General features: G+C 43.7%; 1 protein-coding gene across 5 annotated transcripts in view; it reads left to right on the top strand.

The window, feature by feature from the left end:
• abcg4a (ATP-binding cassette, sub-family G (WHITE), member 4a) overlaps positions 1–16,335 on the top strand; it is a 151,533-nt gene that overhangs the window by 35,493 nt on the left and 99,705 nt on the right. For all 5 annotated transcript variants that reach the window (XM_041174495.1, XM_041174497.1, XM_041174499.1 and 2 more), the window contains one exon: positions 1,292–1,529. In XM_041174495.1, coding sequence (XP_041030429.1) covers positions 1,292–1,529 — 238 coding nt within the window. The remainder of the gene's footprint in view (positions 1–1,291; positions 1,530–16,335) is intronic.

Raw genomic sequence — 16,335 nt, 5'->3', positions numbered from 1 at the left:
TGGTCTATACCTTTGACAATGCCCCACAGCATTTCACACAGGTTGCATTAAATGACTGCTGTTAATTAGAAAGATAAGCAAGACATTTTGTGCGCAGCAAGGTGTTTAAGCTAAATGCCCAGTCTGCTGTTGAGAGAAAAATGTTGCCTGGGATTTAGAAAACTTCCTGTCCTTCTTTAAATGGGATCTTAAGACACTGACCTAAACACATAGAGTTGGGGATTTGGTTTATTGCTGATCTAGAGGGTACACCTCCCATCAGTAGAGCACTTTTCCAGTACAGTACTGCAGCATTGGCTCATCTTGGTTCTGGAGGGAGACCTGAGCCCACAATCTTGCGACTCCAAGGGGAAAATATTACCAGATAAACCAAACTGGTTTTGCTCTTTAGAGTTGTATGCTGGGACTGGGATCAAAACTACAATTGGATGAGAGATCAGTTATCCTGGAGATGATTGCACATTCTTGTCACTATATCTGTTAAGATGAGAATGCCCATTGCCACATGAGGTGACATCACTTGTCCACAGAGGATCATTCAGCTAACACCAGAGTCACACCTGCATTATACTCTGCAGTATTCATTCTGCCATGCCCTCTGCACTCTGTTTTAATGGATACCAGGGACTGTGAAAACCAAGGAAAAACCGAAATATTTTTTTCTGGTAGCACTCGTACCATACAGAAAAGCACTGGTTGTCTTCTGTGTCCTACATAGACAAAGGGGTTAGGCCATTTTGGAATTAGTTAGGAGGCATGAATCATAATAATATGCTACTGCATCCACCCAAAAATATCCAAAATCTAAACAGATATTCCATTTAACAATTGATCCCAAGTTATGTACTAACTATGGGGAAATATTTAAATTTCAACAGGTGTGTATTAAGCATACCCTGTTTACCTTTTATAGCACCTTTCACATAGGAGTATCAGCATGTCATTCAGTCCTTTGTGCCTGTTGCACCATTAATTTATATCATGGATGATCTTGTGATGACAACCTCAGGACTTCTCAAAGTACTTTACAGCCAATGATATAGTCTTAAAGTGTAGTCACTGTTCATAATGTAGAAAACGCAGCAGCCAATTTGTGCACAGCAAGCTCCCACATACAACAGTCAAGTAAATGACCGTGTGAGAGTGCTACCACTGAGTTGAGGCTGACACCATTTATCCCCTTATTTGTTTCTTTTATGGAAAAAACATATTTTCACAGTACATTGAAGTGGAGGACAATGCATCTTCATTTATCCATTCCAATTTCACCTTTTTCTCTCTTGTCCCACAGCGTGGAGTGATGGCCGAAAAGCCGGCTGATCCTGGTTGTGTGTCAATCGCTTTAGAAGATACTGTGTGCAATGGAGGGTCCCAGGACGCACCTCTCCTCACCACACACCTCAAGAAGGTGGAAAACCATATCACAGAGGCACAGAGATTCTCCCATCTGCCCAAACGCCCAGCAGTGGACATAGAGTTCAATGACCTCTCCTATTCTGTAAGCGAGGGATCTTGCTGGAAAAAAAGAGGTAGGGAAGATTTATTTTGCTTTTTCGTTCCTTTGTAACAAGCTTGCCTTTTACTCTAGAGTTCATGGAACAGGAGTAGGCCATTCAGTCCCTTAAGCCTCATCCATTATTCAATTAGACCTGTATCTTAACTCTGTTTACTTGCTTTGGTTATGGATCCCTTAATATTTTTGCCTGAGAAATATCTTTGAATCTCAGGACATCAAAAGTAGTGTGTAGTGAGATAGTTGATGCATTGGTTTTAACTTTCCAAATCTCCATAGATTCGGGGAAGGTCCCACTAGTTTGGAACATAGCGAATGTAACTCCATTATCCAAAAAGAGAGGGAGACAGAAAGCAGGAAACTACAGGCCAGTTAGCTTAACATCTGTTGTAGGGAAAATGTTAGAAGCTGCTATTAAAGAAGTTATAGCATGGCACTTGGATAAGCTCAAGGTCATCAGGCAAAGTTAATGTGGTTTTGTGAAAGAGAAATCATGTTTAACCAACTTATTGGAGTTCTTGGAGGAAGTAGCATGTGCTGTGGATAAAGGGGAACTGGTGGATGTACTGTACTTAGATTTCCAGAAGGCATTTGATGAAGGTTATTGGAGAAAATAAAAGCACATGGTATAGGGGGTAACTTATTGGCATGGATAACAGGAAGATTGGCTGGCTACCAGGAAGTAGAGAGTAGGCATACATTAGTCTTTTTCAGGTTGGTAAGATGTAACGAGTGGTGTGCCACAGGGATCTGTGCTGGGACCTCAACTGTTTACAATTTATATAAATGACTTGTATGTCTTGGATGAAGGGATTGAAGGGATGGTTGCCAAATTTGCTGATGACGCAAAGATAGGTAGGAAAGTAAGTTGTGAAGAAGACATAAGGAGGCTACAAATAGATATAGGTTCTGATGAAGCGTCATACGGACTTGAAACGTTAACTGTATTCCTCTCCACAGATGCTGTCAGACCTGCCGAGTTTTTCCAGCTATTTTTGTTTCTGTTACAAATAGATATAGATAGGTTAAGTGAGTGGGCAAAGATCTGGCAAATGGAGTATAATTTGGGAAAATGTAAAGTTATCCATTTTGGCAGGAAGAGTAAAAGAGAAGTATATTATCAAAATGGTTAGAGATTGTAGAGCTCTGAGGTGCAGAGGGATCTAGGTGTCCTAGTGCATGGATCACAAAAGGCTAGTAAGCAAGTACAGCAACTAATTAGTAAAGTGAATATAATGTTATAATTTATTGCGAGGAGAATTGAATACAAAAGTTGGGAGGTTATGCTTCAGTTGTACAGGACACTAGTGAGACCACATTTGTAATACTCTGTACATATTGGTTACCTTATTTAAGGAAGGATATAAATGCATTGGAAGCAGTTCAGAGAACGTTTACCAAACTAATACCTGGAATGGGCGGGTTGTCTTATGAGGAAAGGTTGGACAGGCTGGGCTTGTATCCATGGGTTTAGAAGAGTAAGAGTGACTTGAGTGAAACATATAAGATCCTGAGGGGTCTTGACAGGGTGAATCTGGAGCGGATGATTCCTGTTGTGGAAGAATCTAGAACTAGGGTCACTGTTTAAAAATAAGGGCTCACCCATTTAAAACAGAGATGAGGCGAAATTCTTTGACTTAGCGGGTCGTGAGTCTTTGGAACTTGTCCTGAAAAGGTGGTGGAAGCAGAGTCTTTGAATATTTTTAAGCGGCGGTAGATAGATTCTTGGTAAGCAAGGGGGTTATAGGTTATCAGCAGTAGATGGGATGCAGATTACTATCAAATCAGCCATGATCTTATTAAATGGTGGAGCAGGCTCGAGGGGCTGAATGGCCTACTCCTGCTCCTTGTTTGTGTGTAAAGTTTCAAAACTAACATCAACAGCTTTTTGGAGGAGAGGGTTTTAGATTTCCTTTGTGTGAAGAAGTGCTTCCTACATTACCTGAGAATGAACCAGTTCTAATGAGTAGGTAAGTCTGTAACTAGATTCAATTAAACTCATCAAAAGGGGAAAAAATTGCTATGCTGCTTAACACATAATCCAACATAATCCATTGTTTAATCCAAGGTCGATAATGAATTACTTTTTAGTGCAGAATGTCTTGAGACTGATACTCAGAAGGAGAAGATCCTGTCTGGTTGACTTCCTTATCCTTTTTTGCAGAAGTGATAAGTCCAGTGGGCTGTGGGAAGTGTTACATGCAAGGCTATTAATGTAAACTCAAACATTGGAGACTTAGGTTAAATTGGAAAATTGAATAAGAATCGTCACAAAGGTAGAAAACAACAAGTACCTATGAAAAGAATTATGCTGGAATCTGAGGGGTGGGCGGGAGGGGGAGTAATGAGTGGGATCTATACAGGTCAATAGGGGAACTGCTGTTGTCTCTGATTTACATAAATGATCTGGATTCGAAAATCTTGATCAAATTCGCAACTGACATCAAACTAGGAAGGACAAAGGACTCGGACCAAGCGCAAAATACAGAATGAGTTGGATAAAATGTAGTGGGCAGATGCAATTTAGTGCAGACAAATGTAAAATACTGCATGAAGGGTTGAACATCAATCAACATTGACTCCACGAATGATGCTGATGAGCCATAGTTGACGTGGCTATGCCTCAAGATGAAGCCAAGAGAAAGCCTAGGAATCTTAGTGACTGTTCACTGGGTTCCATTTAATAGGCTATTGAACTTCAGGGATACAACAGCAATGTTTATTTATAATGGAAAAGCAGAATAATACTGATGCTAAAAATCTGAAATGAAAACACAAAATGCTAGAAAAACATAGCAGGTTAGGCAGTATCTGTGTAGAGAGAGAAACAGAGTTAATGGCCGGAATCTTCTGTCCTGGTCTAAGTTCAGTGGTGGGCGCGCAAGTGGGAGTGATTTCCGCTGGGGCGGGGAGGTAGCAGGACAGCTGATCACATGCAATCTTGCGCTGTGCAGCTCATTAAATATGCATCCACGAGGAACTCGCCGATTCTCGCGACATTGGCAGGCAGGAAATCGCTGTCCCGCCGTTAATTCATAGGGTGGGAGGTCCAGTTGCCATATTTAAAGGGCACCCGGACTGCCTGCATTATCCCTTCCACCATTGCCCGGCCCCTGCTCCACCCTTCCCCACTAACCATTCCTTCATCGGTCGTCCTCCGCGCATGACCAGTACCCGGTCTCAGGCATAGGCTGGCATCTACAGACCAGGTCTCCAAAGAGAACAATGCAATGGCAACTCACCTCTGATCATGGAGGAAGCCTGCCTGGCCGGGTTCATGCCACTTAGGTGCAGTCGTAAAAGTGAACGTTCCAATTTCTCGCTGGCGGGGAGCTTAATTTGGAGGGGGCGTAACTTGGCGAGCCGGACTTCTGATGAGCATGCATGTCATCCTAACGCCTGCAAAAGCCCCCCCCCCACCGCCGCCATTGTCCATTGGGCAGCTCGACTGACCCGAGAAGTCCCGAGAACAGAGTTGCTAAAGTTCATCCCACCGTCGGGAAACTGATTTTTGGCTTCGCGCCAGATTAAGTTCCCGCACCTGCCAAGTTTTCCACTGCTGGTGGGTCCGGAATATTCCACCCAATGTTTCAGGTCTGCGACTTTGCATCAGAACTGGGAAAAGCTAAGAGACGTAATGGGTTTTGAGCAAGGGGTGGGTGAGACAAGGACAAAAAGAAGGTCTGTGGTAGGGTGAAAGGCAGGAGAGATTGAAAGACAGAGGCCAGAATTTTTCAGCTAGCGTGCGGGTGGAGGAGCATGCCAACGTCAGCGCGAAAATATCACGCGTGAGCGTGCCAACGTCAGCGCGTGGCATTGCGATATTTCGGTCGGCAGACACGCTCAGCAGTGGGGCGTTTGCCCGCCATTAATTAAAGGCCTCGTCAAGGCCCTTATCTTGCCAATTGTCCTGGATTTTGAGGGGCCCATGTGAACATCGGGTCAGAGCACGAGCCCAACGGGCGGGGGGTGGGGGGGGGTAGGAGATTTTTTAAGAAAACTCATGCAATGTCAGGATATGTGGACTTAGAGGGATTGTTCACGTTTTACATGAAGTTATAATTGGTGAAAGTGTTTAAAAGCTGCCTGTGTGATTGTTAGCAGTTCTCATCGATTTCCAAGAGCTTGTGTACTTTGAAACCAGTCTGCAGACAGTAATCTTTCTCGGGCCTGCAGCTTTCCAGAGGCCTCCACTTAGCCTGGGGGAATATGGGCTCTGACCTCGCCACTGGAGGCAGCTCCCCTGAGGAGGAAGGGAGGGATAGAATAAGGAGGAGGCCAGGAGTGGACAATCAGCCTCCAGGGGAGCCACCTTTGGGAGGCCAGGCACAGGCACAAGGGGCACAGGGCCAAGAGGTAACCCAAGGTGGAAGGGGCCACAGAAGACGTCACTATCCTGCTGCCAGGGTATACAGGCGGCGAAGCAGCTACCTCAATATGACTGAGGTGCAGTGCCGAAGGAGGCTCTGACTCTCAAGGGGGATTTATTGGGGCGGTTCGCTCATATTCTCTGCACGCGCACACCGCGCCCCAACCACAGTGGCCCATCTGAGGCCTCCAGTGGCTCTTGTCCACAGGAGGTGATCAGTCCCCAGAAGATAGTACGTCTGGTCCCAACCCCCTCCCCCAACAGCCACCTTGGACACATTCGGCCTCCATCACTTTAAATAGCACACGGGTCATAGCGTCCATGGCAAGGAGGTGCAGCTAGGTGCAGTGCCAATGCCAGCAGATACCACTTGGCCAAAACACCCTTGAGGCTCCCCTTGCACCATCTCATTGCCATCAATATGACATGTGTTGGAGTTCTGAGTATGTGTTGTGCGGCCTCCCCTGCAGTTTTCCCGGAGACTACTCAAATGCCACTAACACCAACATATGCTGAGGGGAGAACCCTTCTTCACCTCAACCACTAAGGCTGATGTAAGCATGGTCAGTACCCATTTGCCCACCCAGCATGCGCCAGATGCCCTATGCAGTAACGACAGCAAGGCATGGTGGGGTGGGGGGGCGGTCAAAGGCTAAGGCTGCCTCCTGGGTCAAATGGCCAAGACAGACATGGTACTCACCTATCCAGAGGTGGTGGGGTGGGGGGGGCGGTGCTCCTCCTCCCATCCTCTGGATACAGAATGTGCTGATGGATGCCCACCTCTTGGAGGAGGACAGCAAGGCAGGCATCTGAAAATCAGGGGGCACAGTGGCCTCTCCTGCAGCCTGCCCCCCTCCTCCTGCTCATGCTGCTGTCCACTCGGACCTCCCTCCTTCTCTCCACATGTGGCCATGGTGCACTGCCTCAAGCAGGCTGCCTGGCCACTCTTTGTACAGGCTGCCAGCTCCCCATTGGAACCGGCAGTCTGAGCACGCCGCCCCCCCCCCCCCCCCCCACCATGACTATTTTCCTGTTCCCCACGGGAGTCGCTTACCCGCTGGGTGGGCCTTAATTGGCCCGCCCGCGGAGAATGGCAGCACGGCCTGTTTCTCCAGCAGCAATCGGTCGCCCACCGGCAAACGGAAGGTTCTGCCCAGAGAAGTTAGTCTTCCAGGGCCAAAGGGAATGGAGGTGGGGCAAAAAAATAAGTAAAAGCTGTGCCTAGAGCAACATGTTGCAATCTGAAAGCAAAAATAAGAGAAAAAATGAAAGAAGCGAAGAAAAGGAAACAAAATGGGGATAAGAGATTACGATCTGAAATTGTTAAACTCAGTGTTGAGTCCAGAAGGCTGTAGAGTGCCTAATTGAAAGATAAGGTGCTGTTCCTGAAGCTTAGATTGAGCTTCACTGGAACAATGCAGCAGACCAAGGACAGAGAGGTCAGCGTGAGAGCAAGGTGGAGAATTAAATTGACAGGCCACCGACAGCACGTGGTCATGCTTGCAGACTGAATGGAGGTGATCCATCAAATAGTCATTCAATCTGAGGAAGAAGATTGAAGCTAGTGAAGGTTAAGCTAAGGCCTATGTCAGGAAGTTCTTCTGTAAACTAAACATAACCAACATATGAAATGAACGTCTAGGAAGAGCATTGGAGGTGAAAACCTAGGAAATCTTTTAAGAAGAATAGAATGTTGTAATTCAGAGATTTTAGGATCTTTCTATGGGTGAACTAAGATGGGCCAGATAAAATTCCATAACTATTTTGTGATCTTGTACTGATTTCCTAATGTGCAACCTCTTCTCTGCACGAGAGCTACCTTTGCTTATATTGCAGTTCACAGTGGACTAACTTTATTGATTTCTTGTCTGTGCTGTCTTCTGTTTCTTTGTGGTTTTGACTCGCCTTATAATGGTGAAAGACAGTAACTGGAATCAAAAGTGTGTATTCAGCCATTTCGCTAACACGGAGAGACTGAGATCTTCCAGTAGTGAGGTTTTTATGTGCGGAATATCAGCCCTCTCTCAACATTCAGCCTTCACAAAGGAGGAGACCTTTCCAAGCTCTAGTCCAGTGGAATTGTCTGATGAAGATTGTCTTCCCCCACAGAGTATAGAAGTTGAGAAAATTCTTGCTGCTATTAAAATATGAAAATGGGTGCCTGCTTATTAGAAAACACAAGTATAAAGAGGCCTATTCTGGTTTAGTGTGTATATTCTCACTCCCAAGATCCTTTGGGAATTAGTCAGTGAATCCACTATTGGAATGAACCATTGGTTGAGAGCAATTGCCGAGCTTCATTGTCTTTGTTACACCCCCTCTTAGCTAAGTGAAGGGGCAGGCAACCAAACTCAGCAATTTCATGCCGTTGTGATTTGTAATTTGAACCTGTTTTGTTTGTGCACAAGCAGCACAACTTCATATTGATGGTCTTTGTGTTGCTGTTGAACAGGGCTGAAAACTCAGGTGTTTTCAAATGATAATGTCTCATGGCTCACCTTTGATCCTCAACCATTATTTTTTACTAATGCAGCTGAAATAATTGATAATTGGATGAGAGAGCTCATGGGTAATTATGTCAAGACCTACCAGCCCTGATTCTGATGGAAAGGGTTAAATAGGTATTTATTTAAAGCTTTCCACACAACACCACTGCCTGAAGGGGATGCGTCTTCATGGAAAATCTGCTTCAAAGCATATTTTTGTTTGGAAATGATTGGTAAGATTGCGCTGATGTATGATAGTTGAAAGCTCTCCTTCCATGGGTGGAGCAGAGGGTGAGGAAGGTTGCGCAGGAGGCTGGAATCGTAAGAGCAATGACTGACAGCATGTTGGAAGGTAAGGCTGAAGGAGATTGCGCTTTGGGGTGGTTTAAGGCCCCAGAGAAACTTGCAGACAAAGGCAGGAATTAATGACTGGGCATCTATCCAATTGAATAAACACATTGAAGTACTTGCCAATATGGAACAAGCTGTTATTGTGTGACACCCCTCATCAAGAATGGGAAAAGCTTCACATCGTCATACCCACTGACGTTACTGCAGACCAGTGACTGGAATCAGTGACTGACCTTGCTATCTAGTAGTTCCTCAGCCTGCATTTTGGGCCCTGTTGGACTATTATCTTGGATTACTGACGAATGTACAAAAGGATGGGCAGGAAAAGACTAGCTGATCCATCAGGCCTGTCCCAAAACAATCTTAAGAACGTAAAAAAAGGAATAAGACCAGGAATAGACCATTCAACCCTTTTAAGTAGATTCTGCCATTCAGTAAGATCATGGCCGATCTACCTCAGCATCTAAGTATTATGACTCCTCGTAGCCCCTTCCACTTGTAGTTAAGTAACCTGCTGGGAGATGGATTCTTGAGTGATACTCCAAGATACTAATCAAGCTCTGTTGATAGGTTATGCAATCCAGATCATCAGAGTGAGACCTTACCACTAAAGAGTGAGAACTTATCACTCAGGTAGTGAGCCTCAATTAACTGAGACTGGGCACTTTTATTTCAAACTGTATTGGTACTGGGGGCATGTAGTTCCCTGTGAAGTTCTGTGTTGAGCCTTCTATAGAGTTGGCTGCTGCCAAAGGAAAGAATAAGGAGCTCACATAAACTCATGCTCCTTTCAGCTCATGGCTTATACTCTGTGACTAACCTCCTTCTACAAAAGGCCTGCAACCCAAAAATAATAAGCCTGTTGTGACTTTTACATTTTAGGATGGGCTTTAATGGAGCATTTATTTTTTTTACAAAAAGTGTTTGGCAAACCTTTGTTTTTCTTTTGAACATAGCAGAGCTACCCGTAGAGCGGGTACAGGGAGGACTTATGAGGATGTTGCCAGGAATGGGTAATTTTAGCTGTGATGACAGATAGGATAGACTGGAGTTATTTCCTTTGGAACTCAGGAGGCTGAAGGAAGATTTAATTGAGATAGACAAAATTATGAGAGGCCTAGCTACAGGGGATAGGAATAAGCTACTTCCCTTGGCAGAGAGGTCAATAATCATGGGACATAGATTTGCAGTAATTGGTGGAAGGATTAGAGGGCAGTAGGGGAGAATTGTTTTCACCCAGTTGGTGGTGTAAGCCAGGAACTCACTGCCTGGAAGAGTGCTACATGTAGAAACACTCATCACATTTATAATGTACTTGGATATGCACTTGCTGTGCTGGAACTTAGAGGACCAAGAGCTGGAAAGTGGGATGAGACTGGATAAGCTCTTTTTTGGCTGACACCGACCTAATATGTTGAATGGCCTCCTTCTGTGCCTTATATTTCTGTGTTAAATTATATTCCCCCTGACATCACAGAGCATGATTGATATAGTTTATATTATATTATATAATGTGAATTTGGAGGTTTACCAACTGCATTTTATAAAGCAACTCTGCCAATATTCAAGGCTTTGTGAGTGGTTCAGTAAATTTAGGACTATTGTTCCAGGTGTGTCTGGATTCATCAGGTTACAAAGTAGAGAGAGAAAGAGAAACTTATCTTTTTTTAACCTTCTAAACCTTGCACATTTTTAGATCAAAACAACTCACTACGTTAAAAAAAGTCACTTTTCGCTCTTGTACTGCCAATTATCTTAAATCTGTGACCTCTGGTTACCAACTCACCCACCAATGGAAACTGTTCCTCCTTATCAAAACATCTCTATTAAATCACAACTTTAGCTACTTTGCTCTAAGACGATCAATCCTAGCTTCTCTATTCTCTCTACATAGCTGAAGTAAATGAACCTGTGCATTTTTCCTATCCCTGCTTTTAAGGAACTAGCTGATGTCTTGTGACATTGTACACAGGTAGCCAAAGCCAGGTGTGCCCTTCATGTGAAGAAGGGTTGGAGGGTGGGGGATAATTTGACCGTGTTAATGTAATTCATCCCCATTTTAAGTCCTTATTTTTAATTAATAGTTTGAATTAGTGAAGTTTACTTATAAAAATGTAGGAAGTAAGGGTTGCTAGGAATCGAGGTGCTTCTTTGCATTGAGGAGCTTGGAGGTTTAATTAATTTTAAAATTGAGATTGATAGTATTTTTTTGCTAACCAAAGGTATTGAGGAATATAGGGCAAAGGTGGATATATGGAGTTAGGCCGTAGATCAACCATGATCACATTGAATGGCAGAATAGACTCAAGGGGCTAAATGGCCTCCTCCTGTTTCCATGTCCTGTTGAATTAAACACTAGAGCACAGCCACTGGCAGGAGGGTATAACTACAATATGATTTGGGCAGCTTCTCATTACAATAAATGTGACACTTTTTCCCTGAGTCAGAAGAAGGTTTGAATGCTGAACCGGGGATTTCAGTTCATAATCCCCAGTGGGATACTGAGGGAGTGCTGCACTGTCAGAAGCATGAGACAAGATGTTAAACCAAAGCACATTTGCCTGCTGACTCAGTTGAATCCAGTGGCACTATCTAAAAAATAACAGGAAGCTTTCCCAGTATCCTGGGAAACATTCTTTCCTCAGCCAGTATTGGCTAAAACAGATGAACTCAAAATTCAACTCATTGTTCTTCATTGTTCACAAAATGGCTGCCATATTTTCTGTATAAAATAGTCACTGCATTAAAGTAATCATTATAAATGAAGAACTGGAATGCTGAAGCATTATATAACTACAATTCTCTTTTGTTCTGTGTTTCTTTCTCTGTCTCATCTGCCCCATCTCTCTCTCTCTTTCTCTTCTATCTTTCTCATTCTCTTTTTCTTTGTCTTTCTATCTCTCTATTTCTGTCACTCACTCTCACTTTCTTTTTCTTCCCTCTTTCCTAATTACCTGTTGCTTACCTTAAGAAGGGATATAAATGAACAAGAGAACTGCACTTGTCCAGTAATTTATTCCCAGCACAGTGTCCCCTTTTTAAGTGATGGTCACTTAATCCACTACTTTGTTGCAGTGCTCAGTATTAGCCCACTGGATGAAAACCCGAAGCAGGCCCAAGCAGGGAGAGCTTGTCCTCTGACTGTCATTGAGCATGGCTCCCTTTGTAAACTGATTTGAAGCTGTCTATTTGAGCTTTAATTCAGTTGTCACACCGATGCCATGTTGTCTGGTCAAATTTACTTTGAACCTCCTCTTGATGTGCAGCAGCACATGAGGTAGAGATAATGCATGGTCGCTAATGTGCTGTGATGACATCATCCCATTGGCCTAACGCCAACCCATTTCAAAAGTGTAATCCTCATCCTTGTATAACTAATACAGAAACCAGTTTGGAGAAGTCAAATACTAAATGCAATTCCTGGTGCAAAACTGAGTCATCCAGAACAAGAAGGCCCTAGCTTTGACCTCCAGCCTCTGCTAGGTTAACAGATGATGGTAGAGTTATGATAAGTGTCCTTTATCTCATGGGAAGACAAAACAATTTTTTAATTTGTTCTTGGGATGTGAATATTTTTGGCAAATCCAAAATTTATTGACCGTCCCTAATTGCCCTTGAAGATGGTGGTGAGCTGCCTCCTTGAACTGCTGCGGTCAATGTGGTGTAGGTACACCCACAGTGCTGTTAGGAAGGGAGTTCCAGGATTTTGGAATGGCGATATTTCATATCCGCATGGTGTGTGGCTTGGAGGGGAACCCACAGCTGGCGGTGTTTGCATGCATCGGTTGCCCTTGTCATTCCAGGTGGTGGAGTTTGCAGATGTGGAAGGTGCTCATGAAGGATGCTTGCAAGTTGCTGCAGTGCATCTCGTAGATGGCCCTCAGTGCTGCCTCTATGGGCTGCAGGGAGTGAATGTTTAAGGTGGTGGATGGGGTGCCGATCAAGTGGGCTACGTTATCTTGGATGGTGTTGAGCTTCTCGATTGTTGTTGGAGCTAAAGCCATCTCAGCAAATGGAGAGTATTCCATCACACTCCTGACTTGTGTGATGTTTCCCTGCTGTTGCTATCTAGCGACCTGCTGCTGAAGCTGGAAGTAGCAGTGGGCGACCATTTTGAAGATGGTGACCATAATACAGTTAGACTTAGTATAATTATGGAAAAGGCTGAAGATGGAACAGGAGTAAAAGTTCTAACTTGGAGTAAGACAAACTTTACAAAGCTGAGAGGTGATCTGCAAAAGTGAACTAGTTACAACTACTTTAAGGGAAATCAGTGACAGACCAGAGGGCAGCATTCAAAAGCGAAATTCTACAGGCACAGTGTATACAGGTCCCTGCAAAGAAAAAGGGTGGTACTGCCAAATCTAGAGCCCCTTGGTTATCTCGAAGGTAACATAAAGCAAAAAAAGAAAGCTTATTACAGTCACAAAAAGCTTAATACTGTAGAAAGCCTAGAGAAGTATAGAAAGTACAGGGATAAAGTAAAAAAGATAATTAAGAAAGCAAAGAGAGGATACGAAAAATGGCAGGTAAAATCAAAGAAAACCCAAAGATGTTTTACCAGTACATTAAGAGCAAGAGAATAACTAAGGAAAGGGCAAGGCTTATCAGAGATATATGTGGTAACTTGTGCGTTGATGCTGAAGATGTGGGCAGGATTCTCAATGAGTACTTTGTCTCTGTTTTCACTAAGGACAGGGGGATGCAGTTATTCTAGTTAGAGAGGAATGTGAAATTTTAGAGACAATTAGCATAGTGAGAGAGAAAGCACTGGAGGGACTGACATCCTTGAAGGTGGATAAGTCACCAGGGCCAGACGGATTGTATCCTAGGCTGTTAAAGGAAACCAGGAAGGAAATAGTGGACGACCTGAGGTTCATTTTTAATCCTCACCAGGTGAGGTACCAGAGGATTGGAGGTCCATGAACATTGTACCATTATTTAAAAAGGGTGCAAGGGATAGGCCAACTAATTAAAGGCCAGTCAATTTGACTTCAATGGTGGGCAAATTATTAGAAACAATTCTGCGAAACAGGATAAACTGTCATTTAGAAAGGAATGGATTGACCAGGGCTAGTCAGCATAGGTTTGTTATGGGAAGGTTGTATATTAGTAACTTAATCAAATTTTTCGAGGAAGCAGCAAGGAGGATTGATGAGGGTAGTGTAGTGGATGTTGTCTACATGGACTTTAGCATGGCATTTGACAAGGTCCCACATGGCAGACTGGTTCAAACAGTGAAAGCTCTCTGGGATACAGGGGAGTGTGGTGAGTTGGATCCAAAATTGGCTCAGCGATAGGAAACAAAGGGTAATGGTTGATGGATATTTTTGCGAATGGAAAATGATTTTCAGTGATGTTCCACAGGGCTCAGTATTGGGTCCCTTGCTGTTTGCTGCGTATATTAATAATTTGGACTTAAATGTGGGAGTCATTATTGGGAAATTTGCAAATGACACAAAAAATTGGCCATGTAGTTGATAGTGAAAAGGATAGCTGTTGTCTTCAGAATGATATGAATGGTTTGGTTGAGTGAGTGGGAAAGAGACAAATGGAATTCAATCCAGAGAAGTGAAAGATAATGTATTTGGGGAAGGCAAACAAAGCAAGGAGATACACAATAAATGGGACGATATTGGGAGGGCTGGAGGAAGTGAGAGACCTTGGAGTGCACGTCCAAAGGTCTCTGAAGGTGGCAGGACAGGTGGATAAGGTGGTAAAGAAAGCATATAGAATGCTTCCCTTTATTGGTGTCGAATACAAAAGCAGGGATTTAATGATGGAACGGCGTAAAATGCTGGTTAGGCCACAGCTGCAGTTTTGTGTACAGTTCTGGTCCCCACATTACAGGAAGGACAGAACTAGTCTGGAGAGAGTACAAAGGAGATGTACAAGAATGTTGCCAGGGCTTGAAAATTGCAGCTATGGGGAAAGATTGGATAGGCTAGGGTTGTTTTCCTTGGAACAGAGGAGGCTGAGGGATGATCTGATTGGGGTGTACAAGATTATCAGAGATCTAGATGGAGTAGACAGGGATGCTCTGTTTCCCTTAACAAAGAAGTCAGTTACCAGGGGCCACAGATTTAGGGTGATCGGTCGAAGGATTAAAGGGGACATGAGGAAAAACTTCTTCACCCAGAGGTTGGTGAGTGTTTGCAATTCACTGCCTGGTTTGGTGGTGGAGGCAGAAACCCTCAGCTCATTTAAAATGTACCTGGATCTGCACCTGAAGTGTTGTAACCTGCAAGGCTACCAACCGGGTGCTGGAAGATGGGATTAAAATGGGCAGCTAGATTTTTATTTTTCAGCTGGCACAGACAGTTTGGACTGATTGGCCTCTTCCTGTGCTGTAACTTTTCTATGGTTGTAAATGTGTGTGTGCGTAGGCATGCGGATGTCAAGCAGGGGTATGATCTGTGAAGCCCTCTGCAGTCAAATAGCTGACTGACACTCTTTATCCGAAGAACGTTCAGTAAAGTAGCCAGCAACAAAGGATGTGTCATACCAACATGAAGCAGCACCTTCAGAAGAGGAGAAAATTGCTTGGGGGGAATATAAAATGATCGTCTAAATTCTTATCACATAGTCAGAATCAGAAATTCTTTTTGGACACGCTTACATTTTGCAAACCAGCCACAGGAGTTACTGCTCCACTGTTGGATCATATTTTTAGTCAGTCATCACTTAGTAGCTGTCACTGTTCCCCGCATTATGGTTCCTACAGTCTGTGAAGTCTCACAAGCACTGTACTGTATAATGATTTCTATTTACTGTCTGTGTTGATACCACAGTCAATTACGTTTTCAAGCACCAGCCCCCTTCCTCCCTCACTTCAACCACCTCGTTCTTTACCCTCGCCCTTGCAGCCTCAGTCTCTGGGAGCCAAAGACACCTTCGTTCTTCTTGGTCAAAGTAATATATAAACCAAGTGTCCATTCTGTATTTGGTGAGGCATTTTATTTTACACATTGCAGACAGAGCCACAAGTTGCACTGCTAGGAGGCAAAAGCCCCCTGATCCCCCACCGGTGGGTGGAGTTAGATGTCAGCACCCTTACAACGTGCCCCGTGGTCCAAGGTATCATCCCACCAAGTTTGGCTGAGATCAGAGGAGTTTACCAACAAACAGACAGACAAACAGACATTTTGTTTTTAAATATATACACATGAACCCTGATGAGAATGATACCAAGTAGAGCTGTTGAAGTGCGTGAAAATTAGCAGGTCTGGGGGACAACAGGTTAAGACTGAGGCATGATCACTCTGAACAAAATAAATAGAAATTGGAAACAGACTAAAAGGCAAGAGTTCCGGAAATCAGCTTGTGAAGAATTTTGTTTTCTCAAATCGCGTTTTTAGCCTTGTATTTAATTTGATTGGATGCAGCCCAAAAATGACTCGCATCCATTAGTCATATTGTTCAGTTCTCAAAGTCTTTATTATACATTACCTAAAAGCTGTATGGATTTTTATGACCACTTGTGAAATCTGATCGCTTTGCTTTGTGGGATGGGAATGTGAAGCTTTGTGATTTGGATACAGGCTGAAGTTTTGACCTGTTTATCTCAGTAGTCACATTGGTGAAGGGGAGATGGGATGATAAAAAGGGAGCTATAT

The sequence above is a fragment of the Carcharodon carcharias genome, chromosome 25 (assembly GCF_017639515.1).
Source record: "Carcharodon carcharias isolate sCarCar2 chromosome 25, sCarCar2.pri, whole genome shotgun sequence".
NCBI lineage: Eukaryota > Metazoa > Chordata > Chondrichthyes > Lamniformes > Lamnidae > Carcharodon > Carcharodon carcharias.
Note: the sequence above shows the minus strand (reverse complement) of the source record. Positions and strands in the feature narration are given on the sequence as shown.